Here is a 17009-nt window from a genome sequence, read left to right on the forward strand (position 1 = left end):
AAAAAAAAAAAAAAAAAAAAAAAAAAAAAAAGAAGAAGAAAAGAAAGAAGGAAGAAAAGAGAGAGAAGAAGAAAAAAAAAGAAAAATTAGCTGGGTGTGGTGGCGTAGTCCCAGCTACTCCAGAGGCTGAGGTGGGAGCACTGCTTGAGCCCAGGAACTCAAGGCCGCAGTGAACTGTGATCAAGCCACTGCCCTCCAGCCTGGGTGATAGAGACCCTAGTGGAAAGCAAACAAGCAAGGAAGAAAAGGAAGAAAGGAAGAAAGAAAGAGAGAGAAAAGGAAGGAAGGAGGGAAAGAGAAAGAAAGAAAAAGGAAGGAAGGAAGAGAGAAAAAGAAAGAAAAAAAATTTAGCTGTTCATGGTGCCTGAGTCTGTGGTCCAACCTGCTTGGGAGGCTGAGGTGGGAGGATTGCTTGAGCCTGGGAGTTCGAGGCTACACGGCTACTTTGAGCCATGATTGCACTGAAAACTCTTGGCCTCAAGTGATCCTCAGATCTCAGCCTCCTAAATTTTTGGGGTTACAGGCATGAACCACAGCACCCAGCACATTTAGCATCTTCTATGTGCTAGGTACTCTGCTAGGTTTGTTGTAAGGATTACATGCAATATCTCAATCCTCACAACAAATCTATAAGGCAGGGACTATTACTGTCCCCAATACCTAGCTGGGGAAACAGGCCCAGAGGTGGTCAAGTGACTTGCTCACTTGCTCAAGGCTGCATAGCAAGAAAGTAGACCTGGTTGTCTCCCTCCAGAATGTTCTTCTTCTTCTTCTTTTTTTTTTTTTTTTTGAGACAGTCTTCCTCTGTAGCCCAGGCTAGAGTGCAGTGGTGTGATCTCAGCTCACTGCAACCTGTGCTTCCCGGGTTCAAACGATTCTCCTGCCTCAGCCTCCGGAGTAGCTGGGATTACAGGTGCCTGCCACCTTGCCCGGCTAATTTTGTATTTTAGTAGAGATGGGGTTTCACCACGTTGACCAGGCTGGTCTCGAACTCCTGACCTCAGGTGATCCACCCACCTCAGCCTTCCAAAGTGCTCAGATTACAGGCGTGAGCCACGGAGGGGCCCGGAATAGGTGCTTCTTACCCCACTTCTGCAGCTGGCCTTTGTCACTCAGCATCATGTTTCTGGTTCCGAGTTATCTGTGTGGCCTGTGTGTGTAGTTCTGTCTCGCTCGGGCCTTTTATCCTCTGGGGAGGACCCATCTGGGAGGATGGGCATATAGGCTGTGCTGTATGCAGTTTGTGCCAATTTAGTACAAGCCAGCAGCAAACACCTTTCTGGAGTCTCCTGCTGCAGGCTTGGGGTTCCCTGCTGGAACCTGCTGGTCACAGGATGGGTGACTTTTTTAGTTTTCACAGCTAGTGTCCAATCAATTAGTCCAGGCCTCACCAATGTCATTTGCTGTGACAAGGTTCAATGCTGCCTTTTCTGATGGGTCCAATGGGGTCTTGGGGATGGGTGTGTCTCAAGGGGATGTGTCTGTAGGGTGTTTGTTCCAGCACCATCTTCGGTCCCATCACTTTCAGTCCCCAGCCCCACGGTGGCCGGGCACCGGAAACCCCCAAGGCCCGGGCGGGGGCGGGGGTCGGCCAAGCCGCTTCCCGCGGAAGGAAGGGCCCGGCGGTTCCTGCGACAGGATGCGCGGCGAGGCCCCCTCCCCAGGGGCCAGGGACTTCCCCGAGCCGTGCCACGCTCGCGGGGGAGTAACTCCGACGTGGGTGCATTGAGCTACCGCCTGCGGTGTGGGGCTCCAATGCCCCCACGTCCCCTGGGGAGTTGGGTGGGTCAGGAATCGGAGTAGGTGGCGCCTTTTAAAAGTCCCCCCACGTGTTCCCAGGAAGGAATCAGGCAGCCGTGGGGGCGAGCTTGGCTGGAGGAGAACGGTGAGAAGCTCTCCTTCACAATCCACACAGGAGGGGAAAGGGGGTGTGGGTTGGGCGGAAGGGGAGCCAAAGCTCCCAGATTCCACCAGCAGACGTTTTGAGGCCAGTCTGCCCCTCTTTCTACCCTCCGGCCACGGGGTCAGTTCCCCTGGGGTCATGGGAAGCCTGCGGCGGCAGAGCCAGCCGTCGGGGGGGCGGGGCGAGTGCTTTCCCGGCGCCTCCCGCCGCCACCACTCCCCGCACCTGCGACTCCTTTGTCTTCCCAACAGGCTCCCTCCCTTCGCCCTGGGGCAACGCCTACAACCCCACTCCTAAACCTACGTGGGGGACATTGAAAGGGCTTTCTCCTTTCAGGGTGGTTATTCTAGAGCTGGGGAGTGACCCAAGCAAATAACTAGGGCTCTAATGGGCATTTTTAAAAACCCAAAGCCGGGTGGAGAAACTGCTTAGAGGCCCATTTCACAGATTAAGAAACTGAGGCTGCACGTCCCTGCCTAAGCCACACAGCGATTTCTCCAGGAAGATACGGGAATTAGGGAATAAATAGCCTTTCAAAGCTCACCCGCTTAGCTCCACCTGAGGCTGTAGGGCCCCGGCCGCAGCTGATTCAGTTTGGTCTAGGGGTGGGGCGGGGAAGAGATCTACCACCTTTCAATTCAAGGCTTCAAGGGGCGATCAGTCCCCAGCTCCGCTTGGGGCACTGTGTTTAGTACTATCGGCTCAACTCAGCAAGCCCCGACCTCCCAGTCCCGGAGTTGTAGGACAATTTCAAGGGAACCCCCAAATCTGGAGGGGGCGGGGCTCCAGTTAGGGAATGCCCGGGGAAGGAAAAGAGGGCCCAGCCCTCTCCCGCCCACGTGGTAACCGGTCAGACCGGTTCTTGGGGCCCCAGCGAGCCGCCGCCAGCCCCTGACCCTTTAACCCCGCCCCTCCCCCACCAGAGCAGAAAACCAGACAGCACCGGCTTTTTTACTCAAATAGTCTTTATTTTCCTATCTGACATTTCTAACAAAACGCCAGGTAGACGGAGTTAAAAAGAATTCACACGAAAGGTAAACAAAACGGACCCTCAGGAGCTCCCTGGCAAGGATGTTCCCCTCCCCAGATTGGCCCAGTTTCACCAGCAACTGGTCTCAGCTCAGCTTTATGCCTTTCCACTGACACCCCCACCCCTCCAACATTCTGGTGATTCAGACCAGGAACTTCTGGGATGATTGTGTCCGTGTCTGAGGGAGGGGCACGCTGAAACCTGGGAACCTACTGGGCACCTCTAATACAGATGAGAAAACTTCAATGTGAAACTAGATCAGCCCCCGCTCCCACCCGAAGGTGGAGAGGCGGGACATTAACCAGCAGCACGCGGGGGTGAAGTGACTCAGGCCACTCTCCTCCCCACTCCCCAGGGCGGGTGCACACCCCAGACCCTCCTCCCAGGCCCCACACCCACGCAAGGCGACAGGAAGCTCCCCACGCCTGCCCCATGACGCAACGATGACCGCTTACACAAGTATGTTAGCGGAGGGGGAAGGGGAGTGCCTGGAATTCTCCGAGGTTGGAAACGCAAAACCAACTCTTGAAAAGGGCCAGCACAGCCCCCAGTACAAAATCAAGTTGGACCCTGAGGAGATCTAGAAAACAAAACAAAACAAAAATACAAAAAACCCAAGCCTCCCTTCTCCCAGTCCAGAAGGAGAGCGAAAGGTTCACGTCCCAGTCCACTAAGACAGCACCTGTGGGCGCAGGTCTCTGCGGAAGGCGCCCGCGCCCCCGGCTCAGACTCCTCGGTGCCGTCGCTGCACACTGAAGGCGATGGCTCCCCGGGGACAGAGTCCCTCTCCGGGCCTCTCAGCAGCCCGGGCGGCGGCTTCTCTCCACGGTTTTCGCGGGCGCTCCCACCGGGATGGAGGGGGGTGGCCTCGTCTCAGGTCTGCGCCCTCCGGCCGACGGTTCGACGCGCGCTCTGGGCTCCGGCAGCGCCGCTCAGGGTCCTCAAAAGGCCACCACGGCCCGCACGAGCACGTTGAGCATGCTGTCCGCCGGGCGGCAGGCGGGCTTTGCCTCGCAAGCGGGCGGCGCCGTCGGAGGGGCCGCGGGGCTGCAGTTCAGGAGGCCGGAGAAGCGCCTCTGCAGGACGCGGGCCAGGTTGGGAAAGGCGCCCTCCGCTTGCGCCGGGGGGGGTTGCAGACGATCGGCGACTTCGGATGACGCCCCCTCCTCTTCCTCCTTTTCTTCCAGACGGGCTTTCTTGCTCGGGACCAGTCCAGCGTCCCCGCCGTCGCTCAGGCTGCTGCTGCGTCGTTTGCGGCTGACTTTGGCGGGGCGCGGGGCACAGCAGGCGGAGGTCTCCTCGGCTGTCGGCGCCTCCTGCGTGTCCATGGGCTCCGGAGACGGGTGCTCACCGTCGGGGGTCGCTGTCTCGGCCGTGGACTCAGCTTCCCGGGGCGGGTGCAGGCGAGGGTCAGAGGGGAGGGCGGGCGGCAAGGACACCTCGGGCTCGAGGGCCTCTACCTTGGCCGAGAGGTAGAGCTCCCGGGCGCTGCGCATGACCAGCGACAGCTGCAGGCTCCGGTGCAGCCGCAGGCCACCGCGCTGCATGCGGGAGTGATACATCTTCCACACCGACAGGGTCATGATGCGCTGTGCCTCCTTCTGCACTTCCATGGCGACTCGACGGCGACGGCGGCGTGGGCTCCCGGGACGGACAGAACAGGGAGCAGGTGCACTCCGGACAACGGGCTCGCTCACGTCTCTCTCCACGAACCAACCCACGCAGTGACACTGCTAGGACGCTCTGCCCGGGCGCCCGCCACCCAGGCCCTTTTATACCCCCAGTGACGTCACTGAGAAACCCCGCCCAACCGAAGGACGCATCCGGGCTTTCCAACTCGTCGCGGCCAAACACTCCTTAAAGCGACAGAATGCGATTTACCCAGCAGGGAAAGGGGACGGGAACCCTGGCGAAGCTTCCCCCCACTCCACGCTGAGCTCTCTGGGTGGGCTCCTTTCTCTCAGCCTTGCCGATGCATCAGCGCCTTGGCCCAGGGAAGGGGGACCGGGGGTGGGGCTCAGGGCCTACCCACATGCTCGCGTCTGGAGGCCCCAGTGGGTCGTGGGTGGCAAGTTTCCCTTCACACAGAGAAAGACCCGGGTTCCAGCCTGACCATCCCGTGTGGCCACTGTTCTTAGCATTTACCAGGTGTGTCTAATGAGTGTTTTCTGCACCAATAATCATGCTAACAGCGCTTACTACGTGCCAGGCTAGGTTAAGAGCTCTCTTTTTATCACCGAACCGCAGCCTTCACTCCTCGGAGGATACTGTTCTATCTGCTTCTTTCAAATGGGGAAACCAAGGCACAGTCACTGGGCCAATATTTGGTAAACAATATTTGCTACTGCTGTGAACGGGGGCCACTGGGGCCTCCAGCTCTTCGGTCTCTAGCGTACGACAGCCCTTGCTTGTAGGCGGTGAGCCTCCCCGGGCTGCGGGTTCCCGTGATTCGTACCAAGCCATTCCCCCGCAGTCTCCTGCGACAGGAGCTCCACGGGTGGGTTTAGAGCTCGCACGGCTGCGAACCCGGCGCGCACGACAGTCCCCGTGAACACGTGGCTGCCGCCCCCCAGACAAGGGGGCCGAGTTCCGCCTCCGCGCTCCGGGAGGCGGGGTTCGGTTGGGAGCTGAAACCCAGCAATGCAGAGACACAGCAAATAGAAAACCTCCGCCCTACCCTCCGATACACGCTGTCTCTCCAAGAAATCCTAATTGCAATTCCTCCAAAAAAAGGATGCAGACTTGTTCGAATGGCTCCATTCATTCCTGGTGCGGGCCCTTTAAGGGGTGGTGCGCCTCCGGTTTCCGCCCGCTCTGGCTCGCGGCGCCTTCCCGCCACCAGCGCCCGCTGACTTCCACAACTAAATTTGGACGGAGTGACGTAGGACAGTGGCGCGGGCCGCTTCCGGTTGCCCATATTAGGAAAGGGCCCGTGATCGCCTTACCAGGCGGTGGCGGGGCTTCCGGGGGGACGAGGGGCGGGGCTTTACGCTCCGGACACGCCCCTCCCCATCTCCCGTCTGGCCAGCCGGAGCAGGCTGGAGCCCCAGGCTTCCTGACTCGCATTCCAGCCGTGTGGGTGGGAAGGAGAGTTTCACTTCCTTCCCTCCAGGGGCCAGGAAGGCGTGACGCCAGGAAAGCACCCCGCAGCGGGTAGGGGCGACCGGACGGCTCCCACGGAGGCCATCTCCCGGAGACGCTACAGAACGACCCTACATACACAAGAGACGACCCGCTGAGACCCCCTTCATCCCATCTCTCCCCTTCCCAATTATTTCCCCCATACAAGGCCCCCTCCCAGGTTATCCCTGACCCCTGCCCCACACTGATCTTCTCAGGCCTTGGGGCGCCCTCCCGTCCTGCCCTCCCCCCGCACGGTGGGAACTCAAAAAATTATTCCCCCCTAAAAGACCCTTCCCAAACTCGTCCCCATTCAACGATGGTGCCACACTGCGACGACCTGCCGAAGACGCCCCCGTCCCCGCCCCGCTAACCTTACCACGGAGACCCCACAATGACTTACCCGGCCCAGGCGCTATCTCAGACCCCAAGCAGCAACTCTGACGCGCAAGGGGGCGACCCTCCGAGGACTCCCTCGGATAACCCGCCCACCGTCCAGGGGAGACCAGGCCCCCTACCACTCAAAAAAGTGCTTTCCCGAAGCTTCCCTCACCCCCCAACACACAGAACGCCACTGTCACACAGAGGGACGACCCTGAGTCCCTTCGCTGATATTCCTGGCCAGTACCCAGACGGAGACCCTACACACAGAGGGCCCCCCTGGAGACCATCCTCAAAGCCACCACACCTCCCGCGACCCCCAGGCTCGCACCCAGAAAGAATCCGCGCTTCTGAAGACACCCACCTCCACGCACGCTCTCGAAGGTGACCTCCCCCCGACCCTGGAATATCTGGGACCCCCACTCACGACCACCTCGCCCCAAGGCGACCTCGAGGTGCCCCCAACTTGCCCACTTCTCAGGAAAGAGAGATTTGGAGAATGCGGCAGAACTCCCCGCAGGAGCAGGCCCGCTCCTTGCCCCGCCCCGGCAGGGAGAAGGAAGGACCACCTCTCCCCCAAACCTTGCCCAAACCCGACACTCGGGACCCTGAACTGGGACGATCTCCCAGGTGCCAGCTCAGCGAGTCCATGAAAACGTTCAACAAATCGAATGAGCCACTTCCCCAGCCATAGTCCCCAGCCGCCAGAGATAAGGGAGGCTACCATTATTTACATTGCCCGTGCCTGGAAAGGAAACTGAGGTTGAGCAGGAACAATCCGAGGACCTGAGCCTTGAACAGAGATTCCGAACTCGGACCCGAACGGGCCCAACTCCGACACAGCCCGCTACGGTGCGGCACAAGAGGGCGAAGGGGCGGGGCATGCGTACCGGAAGCTGCCTCTGCCCACAACCAAGATGGCGGCAAAGAGGGCGGAAGTGTCCGCACGTCCGGCCTTCGAGGCCTCTCTTTCTCCCCTGGCGGTCCCGCTCTCGATGGTGGCGTGACGGGGGGCGGGGGTGGTGGCGCGTTCTCCTCGGTTGGGAGAGAACCGGCCGCGAACCCAGGCCGGGAGTGGGGTTCGGCCTGGGGGGAAGGGGACTGACATGTCTCTCGAAGACCCCTTTTTTGTAGTCCGAGGGTGAGTGATAACGACGGGGGAGGGCGGAGGGTACTCCGTCCTCAATCCAGCTAGTGCCCGGGTGCTGGCCCCAGCGTGCCCGGCGGGCTAGGCAAGGCCGTCGGGGTGCAAAGTGGGAGGCGCACGCAGGGGTATGTGGGGGTCTCCTGAGTCCCCCATGCGTTTGGGTTTGCAGTCGGGGGCAGAGGTAGGCGGAAGGACCGCCTGCCCCCAGCTGCGCCCGCCGTGCCCCTGCCCGCAGCGAGGTGCAGAAGGCGGTGAACACGGCCCGCGGGCTGTACCAGCGCTGGTGCGAGCTCCTGCAGGAAAGCGCGGCGGTCGGACGCGAGGAGCTGGACTGGACGACCAATGAGCTACGGAATGGCCTGCGCAGCATCGAGTGGGACCTCGAGGACCTGGAAGAGACCATCGATATCCTGGGGCTTTGTGGCGGGGGGTGGCAGGAGAGAGCTCACTGCGGTAGCAGGGGGCCTGGGAGCCCGCCCTCGGGGAGGGCTAGACCCCTAGGGAGGGGGATGATGATGATATCTGGCTCTGGCCTTGACCCTTGACTCTCAGCCCACGTATAGTGGAAGCCAACCCAGGCAAGTTCAAGCTCCCGGCCGGGGACCTGCAGGAGAGAAAGGTGTTCGTGGAGCGGATGCGAGAGGCAGTCCAGGTCAGGAAAGGTCCTGCAGGCGGGGAGTGGGGGAAGGTTTGAGTGTCTTTTTTCTCTTCTTTTCCTTTTTTTTTTTTTAACGGAGTCTCACTCTGTCGCCCAGTCTGGAGTACAGTGTTGCCATCTTGGCTTACTGCAACATCCGCCTCCCGGTCTCAAGCGATTCTCGTGTCTCAGTCTCCTGAGTAGTTGGGACTACAGGTGCCTGCCACCATACCCGGCTAATTTTTGTGTTTTTAGTAGAGACGAGGTTTCACCATGTTGGGCAGGCTGGTCTCGAACTCCCGACCTCAGGTGATCCACCCGACTCGGCCTCTCAAAGTGCTAGGATTACAGGTTTGAGTCACCGCGCCCGGCCTGAGTGTCTTTCCTCCCTAATGCTGTCCTCACCTCCAGGAAATGAAGGACCATATGGTCAGCCCAACAGCTGTAGCATTTTTGGAGAGGAATAACAGAGAGGTAAGCCTTCCTGACCCACTCTGTCCACCTGAGCGCCTGGGGGTGACCGTGCCTTTGAGTGCAAGCCAGATCCCTCTGCCTGTGTTCACCTGTTGACAGTGCCCGTCCTCTCAGTGTGCAGTTGTCTTCTTGCTGTCTACCTGCCTGCACTTTCTCGGTGTGTGCACCTGAACTTCTCTGTGTGTGTATGTCCGTGGGTTCCTCTCTGCTATCTCCTCTGGGTCTATACTGGTTTCCTGTTGCAGGGGACGGCTGGGGGCCTGTGTACCTATCGCCTTTCTGCTTCCATGCCATTTGTCCTGTTTGCAACTGTTTCCAGGATGCATGCCTGCCTTTTGCTCTTTTTTTTTTTTTTTTGAGATGGAGTCTTGCTCTGTTGCCCAGGCTGAAGTGTAGTGGCTCGATCTCAGCTCACTGCAACCTCTGCCTCCTGGGTTCAAGCGATTCTACTGCCTCAGCCTCCCTAGTAGCTGGGATTAGAGGTGCCCATCACCATGCCCAGGTAATTTTTATATTTTTAGTAGGGTTTCATCATCCTGGTCAGCCTGGTCTCGAACTCCTCACATCTCACATCAAGTGATCTGCCCGCCTCAGCCTCCCAAAGTGCTGGGATTACAGACATGAGCCATCGCGCATAGCTTCCTTTTTTTTTTTTTTCCTGAGATGCAATCTCGCTCTGTTGCCAGGCTGGAGTGCAGTGGCGCGATCTTGACTCATTGCAACCTCCGCCTCCTGGGCTCAAGTGATTCTCCAGCCTCAGCTTCCTGAGTAGCTGGAATACAGGCACATGCCACCATGCCCGGCTAATTTTTTTTTTTTTTTTTTGAGATGGAGTCTTGCTCTGTTGCCCAGGCTGGAGTGCAGTGATGTGATCTCGGCTCACTGCAACCTCCGCTTCCCGGGTTCAAGCCATTCTCTGTCTCAGCCTCCCGAGTAGCTGGGATTATAGGCCTCTACCAGAATGCCTGGCCAAATTTTGTATTTCTTTCTTTCTTTTTTTTTTTTTTGAGACGGAGTCTCGCTCTGTCGCCCAGGCTGGAGTGCAGTGACTGGATCTCAGCTCACTGCAAACTCCGCCTCGCGGGTTTATGCCATTCTCCTGCCTCAGCCTCCCGAGTAGCTGGGACTACAGGTGCCCGCCACCACGCCCGGCTAGTTTTTTGTATTTTTTTAGTAGAGACAGGGTTTCACCATCTCTACTAAAGGATGTCTCTACAAGACAGGATGGTCTTGATCTCCTGACCTCATGATCCGCCCGTCTCCGCCTCCCAAAATGCTGGGATTACAGGCTTGAGCCACGGCGCCCGGCCACATTTTGTATTTCTAGTAGAGACGGGGTTTCAACATCTTGGCCAGGCTGGTCTCGATCTCCTGACCTTGTGATCCACCAGTTTTGGCCTCCCAAAGTGCTGAGGTTACAGGCATGAGCCATTGCGTCTGGCCAGCTTCCTTTTTTTTTTTTTGTTAAACGGAGTCTTGCCCTATTGTCCAGGCTGGAGTGCAGTGGTGCAATCTTGACTCACTGCAACCTCCACCTCCCAGGTTCAAGCAGTTCTCCTGCCTCAGCCTCCTGGGTAGCTGGGACGACAGGAGTGTGCCACTATGCCCGGCTAATTTTTGTGTTTTTAGTAGAGACGGGGTTTCCCCGTGTTGGCCAGGCTGGTCTCGAATTCCCGACCTCAGGTGATCTGCCCCCACCTTTTCATCTGTGCATGCACCTAACCTATTTGGGTGCGTGCACTTGGCCTCTGAGTGTATCTGCATTTTCCCCCGTCATATCCTCATATCCACCAATTTCCTCTGTAATGTGCCTGCCGTGTGTGTGTGTGTGTGTGTGTGTGTGTGTGTGTGTGTTTGTGTGTTTTTGTGTTTCTCCCAACCACCTCTGTCAGTCTACCTTTTCTCTTGGTGTTCTCTGTTGATATTTTTCATATGTTGAGAACCACCAGCCTTTCTTTCTCCCTCATAAGCCTACGTGGGGTCAGGGAGGGTCCTACCAGTTTGTCATCCCATAGCTGTGCCCACATGTCTTCCAGATGTGCTGCCTTGGGGGAATTGAAGTCCACACTCTAAAATACATCTGTTGAAGCCGGGCACGGTAGCTCACACCTAAAAGCTCAGCACTTCGGGAGGCCGAGGCAGGTGGATCACCTGAGGTCAGGAGTTCAAGACCAACCTGGCCAACATGATGAAACCTTGTCTCTACAAAAAATACAAAAATTAGCCAGGCGTGGTGGTGAGCACCCATAATCTCAGTTACTTGGGAAGCTGAGGCAGGAGAATTGCTTGAACCCAGGAGGCAGAGGTTGCAGTGAGCCGAGATCACACCACTGCACTCCAGCCTAGGTGACAGAGCAAGACTGTGTCTGAAATAAACAAACATCTGTTGGGCCAGGTGCAGTAGCTCAGGCCTATAATCCCAGCACTTTGGGAGGCTGAGGCGGGTGGATCACTTCAGGTCAGGAGTTCGAGACTAGCCTGGATAACATGGGGAAACCCCATCTCTACTAAAAATACAAAAATTAGCCACAGGTGGTGGCAGGTGCTTGTAATCCCAGCTAAAATCCCCCCCAAAATAAATAAATAGTAAAATGTGACATTTGCTAGCATTACTATGTGTTGGGCACTGCTCTTAGTGTCCCCCATGAATTAATTCTTTTTTTTGTTTTTGATACGGAGTCTCGCTCTGTCGCCCAGGCTGGAGTGCAGTGGCCAGATCTCAGCTCATTGCAAGCTCCGCCTCCCGGGTTTACGCCCTTCTCCTGCCTCAGCCTCCCAAGTAGCTGGGACTACAGGCACCCGCCACCTCGCCCGGCTAGTTTTTTGTATTTCTTTAGTAGTAGAGACGGTGTTTCACCATGTTAGCCAGGATGGTCTCGATCTCCTGACCTTGTGATCCGCCCGCCTCGGCCTCCAAAAGTGCTGGGATTATAGGCTTGAGCCACTGCGCCCGGCCTTTGAATGAATTCTTTAAATCCTCATTTCAACCCAGGAAACTTCCCATTTTATTTATTCTTTTTGAGGCAAGGTCACTCTGACACCCAGGCTGGAATGCAGTGGTACAATCTCAGCTCACTGCAACTACCGCCTTCCAGGTTCAAGTGATTCTCCTGCCTCAGCCTCACAAGTAGCTGGGATTACAGGCGTGCACCACCACACCTGGTAATTTATTTTATTTTATTTTATATGTTATGTTATGTTATGTTATGTTTATTTTTTGAGAGAAGGTCTTAATCTGTCACCCAGGCTGGAGTGTAGTGGTGTGATCTCGGCTCACTGAAGCCTCCGCCTCCCAGGTTCAAGTAATTCTCCTGCCTCAGCCTCCCGAGTAGCTGGGATTACAGGCACCTGCCACCACACCTGACTAATTTTTTTATTTTTAGTAGAGACGGGGTGTCACCATGTTGTCCAGGCTAGTCTCAAACTCTTGACCTTGTAATCCATCTGCCTCGGCCTCTCAAAGAGCTGGGATTACAGGCGTGAGCCACTGCGGCCGGCCCAGTTTTTGCACTTTTAGTAGATACAGGGTTTCACCATGTTGGCCAGGCTGGTCTGAAGCTCCTGACCTCAAGCTATCTGTCCACCTCTGCCTCCCAAAGTGCTGGGATTACAAGCCTGAGCTACCATGCCCGTCCTGTTCTCTGCAGTTTACAGATGAGGAAACTGAGGCACAAGGAAGTCAAATGACGGGGTCTCTGGGTCACCTTGCTAGGAAGTGGTGAGTGGGGAATGCAGGCTTTCCTGCCCCCGAGTCTGCATCCCTGACTCACCACTGTGGGGATTTGTCCCCCATGCCCCTCTGTGAGTTGGGGTCCCTCCCCGAGCCTATGTTGTGTGCCCCTGCAGATACTGGCAGGCAAGCCAGCTCCCCAGAAGTCACTCAGCGACCTGCTGGATGCCAGTGCAGTCTCGGCCGCGTCTCGCTACATCGAAGAGCAGCAGGCCACACAGCAGGTTTTGGGGCCGGTGGGGTGGATCCTGGGAGGGGAGAGAGCCTTGCAGACCGATCTGAGGTCTGAGGTCCCTTTTTGTTGTTGTTGTTGTTGATACGGAGTCTTGCTTTGTTGCCAAGGCTGGAGTGCAGTGGTGTGATCTCAGCTCCCTGCAACCTCCACCTCCCAGGTTCAAGCGATTCTCCTGCCTCAGCCTCCTGAGTAGCTGGGATTACAGGTGCCCACCACAATGCCTGGCTAATTTTTATATTTTTAGGAGAGTTGGAGTTTCACCATGTTGGCCAGGCTGGTCTTGAACTCCTGGCCTCAAGTGATCCACCTGCCTCGGCCTCCCAAAGCGCTGGGATTACAGTCATGAGCCACCGCGCCTGGCCTTCTGGGGTCCTTTTCAACAGCACCTCCCACCCCTTCGCTCTGCAGCTGATCATGGACGAACAGGATCAACAGCTGGAGATGGTGTCTGGGAGCATCCAGGTTCTGAAGCACATGTCTGGCCGCGTTGGGGAAGAGCTGGATGAGCAGGGCATGTGAGGCCAGGACCCTGGGGGTGGGCCAGGGTCTCTTGGCCACCCTGGTGTGTCTGGGCCGTCTGGGGCTGATGCCATCCTGTTCTTGGCAGCATGCTGGATGCCTTTGCCCAAGAAATGGACCACACCCAGTCCCGCATGGACGGGGTCCTCAGGAAGTTGGCCAAAGTATCCCACATGACGAGTGGTGAGTCCCCTTGGAGGCAGGGTCAGTCCTGGTGGGGGCAGGTTGTAGGTGGTACCCTGTCCCCCTGTGACCTCTGATCTTCTTGTTCCCAGACCGCCGACAGTGGTGTGCCATCGCCGTGCTGGTGGGGGTGCTTCTCCTTGTTCTTATCTTACTTTTCTCTCTCTGACCCCAGCCCTCCCTTGCAGGCTGGTCCGTTAAGCCTGGGGAGCCACCAAGCACTTTGGAGCTGGCATAGCCCCCTAGGAGGAGAGGGTCCCTCCTGGGTAGCTGGAAAGTAGAGCTTCCTGCCTGGGGAAATGTCCCCACGGCTCCCCCCAAGAGCCAGTGGTACCCTTCAGGACCCTGGGCCGAAACCACCACCACTGGTCCTGTCTCAAGTGCACTTAGGGGGTGGTGGAGGCAGGGTCACCTCAGACACACCCCTCTCCATTTCCAGTTCCGGGACCCCAAAGCCATTCGCCCCTGTGCCTTATACATGTGCCAACCTGGAAATAAAACGTCAGCCTTTTTTATACGTATTTGTGTCGTGTGGTGTGTGTTGACTGCAAATGCGTGACTGAGCCCTGATTGGGACTCCCATTCTAAGCCACTGCTTGCACAAGTGCCCCAGTGTGTGTGTGCATGTGTGCGTGTTCCGGATTCCTTTTTTTTTTTTTTTTTTTTTGAGACAGAGTTTCACTCTTGTCACCCAGGCTGGAGTTCAGTGGTGCAATCTCTGCTCACTGCAACCTCCGCCTCCTGCTTTCCAGCAATTCTCCTGCCTCAGCCTCCCAAGTAGCTGGGATTGCAGGCATGTGCCACCACACCCAGCTAATTTTTGTATTTTTAGTAGAGATAGGGTTTCACCATGTTGGCCAGGCTGGTCTCAAACTCCCGACCTCAAGTGATTTGCCTGCCTCAGCTTCCCAAAGTGCTGGGATTACAGGCGTGAGCCACCACGCCCAGGTGAGTTTTTTTTAATGGCTTAGGTTCTCTTGATCTTTTTATTTTTATTTTTTTTATTTTTTATTTTTTTTTGAGACAGAGTCTCGCTCTGTCGCCCAGGCTGGACTGCAGTGGCCGGATCTCGGCTCACTNGTTCAGTGGTGCAATCTCTGCTCACTGCAACCTCCGCCTCCTGCTTTCCAGCAATTCTCCTGCCTCAGCCTCCCAAGTAGCTGGGATTGCAGGCATGTGCCACCACACCCAGCTAATTTTGTATTTTAGTAGAGATAGGGTTTCACCATGTTGGCCAGGCTGGTCTCAAACTCCCGACCTCAAGTGATTTGCCTGCCTCAGCTTCCCAAAGTGCTGGGATTACAGGCGTGAGCCACCACGCCCAGGTGAGTTTTTTTTAATGGCTTAGGTTCTCTTGATCTTTTATTTTATTTTTTTTATTTTTTATTTTTTTTTGAGACAGAGTCTCGCTCTGTCGCCCAGGCTGGACTGCAGTGGCCGGATCTCGGCTCACTGTAAGCTCCGGCTCCCGGGTTTACGCCATTCTCCTGCCTCAGCCTCCCGAGTAGCTGGGACTACAGGCGCCCACCACCTCGCCTGGCTAGTTTTTTGTATTTTTTAGTAGAGATGGGGTTTCACCGTGTTAGCCAGGATGGTCTCAATCTCCTGACCTCGTGATCCACCCGTCTCGGCCTCCCAAAGTGCTGGGATTACAGGCTTGAGCCACCGTGCCCGGCCGATCTTTTGTTTTATTTTATTTTGAGATGGAGTCTCGCTCTGTCACCCAGGCTGGAGTGCAATGGTGTGATCTCAGCTCACTGCAACCTCCGCCTCCTGGGTTGAAGCGGTTCTCATGCCTCAGCCTCCTGAATAGCTGGGATTACAGGAATGCTCCACCATACCCAACTAATTTTTTATTTATAGTAGAGATGTGGTTTTGCCATGTTGGCCGGGCTGGTCTTGAACTTGAACTCTCGGCCTCCCAAAGTGCTGGGATTACAGGCATGAGTCACTGTGTCTGGCCTGTTTTGGGTTTGAGACGGTCTCTCTCACTCTGTCTCCCAGGTGGGAGTACAGTGGCACAATGATGGCTCACGGCAGCCTTCCACCTCAGCCTCCCAAGTAGCTGGGACCACAGGTGCATGCCACCTCGTCTGGCTATTTTATTTTTGTAGAGACAGGGTCTCCCTATATTGCCCAGGTTGGTCTCAAACTCCTGGGCTCTACTGATCCTCCTCTCTCAGCCTTCCAAAGTACTGGAATTACAGGTGTGAGCCACCGTGCCTGGCTTCTATGTTATTATTAATTTATTTATTTAGAGACGGAGTCTTGCTCTGTCATCCAGGCTAGAGGGCAGTGGCATGATCTTGTCTCACTGCAACCTCCCCCTCCCGGATTCAAGTGATTCTTCTGTCTCAGCCTCCCGAGTAGCTGGGATTACAAGTGCCTGCCACCACACCCAGATAATTTTTGTATTTTTAGTAGAGATGGGATTTTGCCATGTTGGCCAGGCTGGTCTTGAACTCCTGACCTCAGGTGATCCACCTGCCTCAGCCTCCCAAAGTGTTGGGATTACAGGCGTGAACCACCACGCCCTGCGGATCTTTTATGTTCTTTCTTCCAATGTATGAGTGCTCTTCTGAAAGCGTCATGGAGTGTGTGTGTGTGTATGGGATGTTTCTGGGGCTTGGGGTATCAGCCACAGCACAGGCAGGCATTGAGTGAGCCAGTGATGCTGTAAACTTGACAGAGCCACAGCTCCCTTTTTCTATTGAGATGGCATCTCTCTGTTGCCCATGCTGGAGTGCAGTGGTGCCATCATAGCTCACTGCAGCCTTGACCTTCCCAGTTAAAATGATTCTCCTGCCTCTGCCTCCCGAGTAGCTGCGAGTACAGGTGCACGCCACCACACCTAGCTAATGAAAAGTATTTTTTTGGGCTAGGTGTGGTGGCTCACACCTGTAATCCCAGCACTTTGGGACAGCAGCCTGACCAACATGGAGAAACCCATCTCTACTAAAAATATAAAATTAGCCGAGCCTGGTGGCGCATGCCTGTAATTCCAGCTACTCAGGAGGCCGAGGCAGAATCATTTGAACCCGGGAGGTGGTGGTTGCAGTGAGCCGAGATCACACCATGGCACTACAGCCTGGGTAACAAGAGTGAAACTCCGACTCAAAAAAACAGAAGGCCGGGTGCTGTGGCTCACGCCTATAATCCCAGCACTTTGGAAGGCCAAGGCGGGTGGATCACCTGAGGTCAGGAGTTCAAGCCCAGCCTGACCAACATGGTGAAACCCTGTCTCTACTAAAAATACAAAAATTAGCTGGGCATGGTGGTGGGTGCCTATAATTCCAGCTACCTGGGGGGACTGAGGCAGAATGGCTTGAACCCGGGAAGTGGAGGTTGCAGTGAGCCAAGATCATGCCACTCTAGCCTGGGCGACGGAGTGAGATTCCATCTCAAAAAAAAAAAGAAAAAAAATTTTTTTTCTCGTGTTGCCCAGGATTCTCCTAGGTTTAAAGAGGCTCATTGAAGCTGGGGGCTTGAGTGTGCAGAGCCAGCTCATATGTTGCGTTATCTGTATCTGGGTAACTTGCATGCGTGTTACAATCGGAGGCTATCAGTTTGCAGTCAGCAACCTGGGGCTGCTGGGCACAACCCGGGTGTGTGTTCCTCCCTGGGCCCCCCACTAACAAGCATGCGGCAAG

At 56.0% G+C, this 17009-nt stretch overlaps 2 protein-coding genes across 5 annotated transcripts; one reads left to right on the plus strand and one right to left on the minus strand.

Moving 5' to 3' along the window:
* Positions 1-2850: 2850 nt before the first annotated feature.
* Positions 2851-7308, minus strand: IER2 (immediate early response 2). Its single transcript, XM_017895071.1, has one exon. It carries the CDS (start codon positions 4544-4546, stop codon positions 3875-3877), a length of 672 nt encoding a protein of 223 aa, XP_017750560.1. The 5' UTR covers positions 4547-7308; the 3' UTR covers positions 2851-3874.
* A 36-nt stretch (positions 7309-7344) lies between these two features.
* On the plus strand, positions 7345-13880 carry STX10 (syntaxin 10). 4 transcript variants are annotated; one of them, XM_017895066.1, is made up of 8 exons: positions 7345-7575; positions 7817-7986; positions 8139-8233; positions 8630-8692; positions 12539-12646; positions 13066-13172; positions 13265-13359; positions 13452-13880. In XM_017895066.1, exons 1-8 carry the CDS (start codon positions 7541-7543, stop codon positions 13526-13528), a joined length of 750 nt encoding a protein of 249 aa, XP_017750555.1. In that variant the 5' UTR covers positions 7345-7540; the 3' UTR covers positions 13529-13880. The 4 variants fall into 4 exon arrangements, with proteins under 4 accessions (XP_017750555.1, XP_017750556.1, XP_017750557.1 ...); XM_017895067.1 differs by having other exon boundaries at positions 13535-13880; XM_017895068.1 differs by having other exon boundaries at positions 13066-13168.
* The last annotated feature ends 3129 nt before the right edge of the window (positions 13881-17009 follow it).

Source organism: Rhinopithecus bieti, unplaced genomic scaffold (genome assembly GCF_001698545.2).
Source record: "Rhinopithecus bieti isolate Rb0 unplaced genomic scaffold, ASM169854v2 scaffold_26199, whole genome shotgun sequence".
Lineage (NCBI taxonomy): Eukaryota > Metazoa > Chordata > Mammalia > Primates > Cercopithecidae > Rhinopithecus > Rhinopithecus bieti.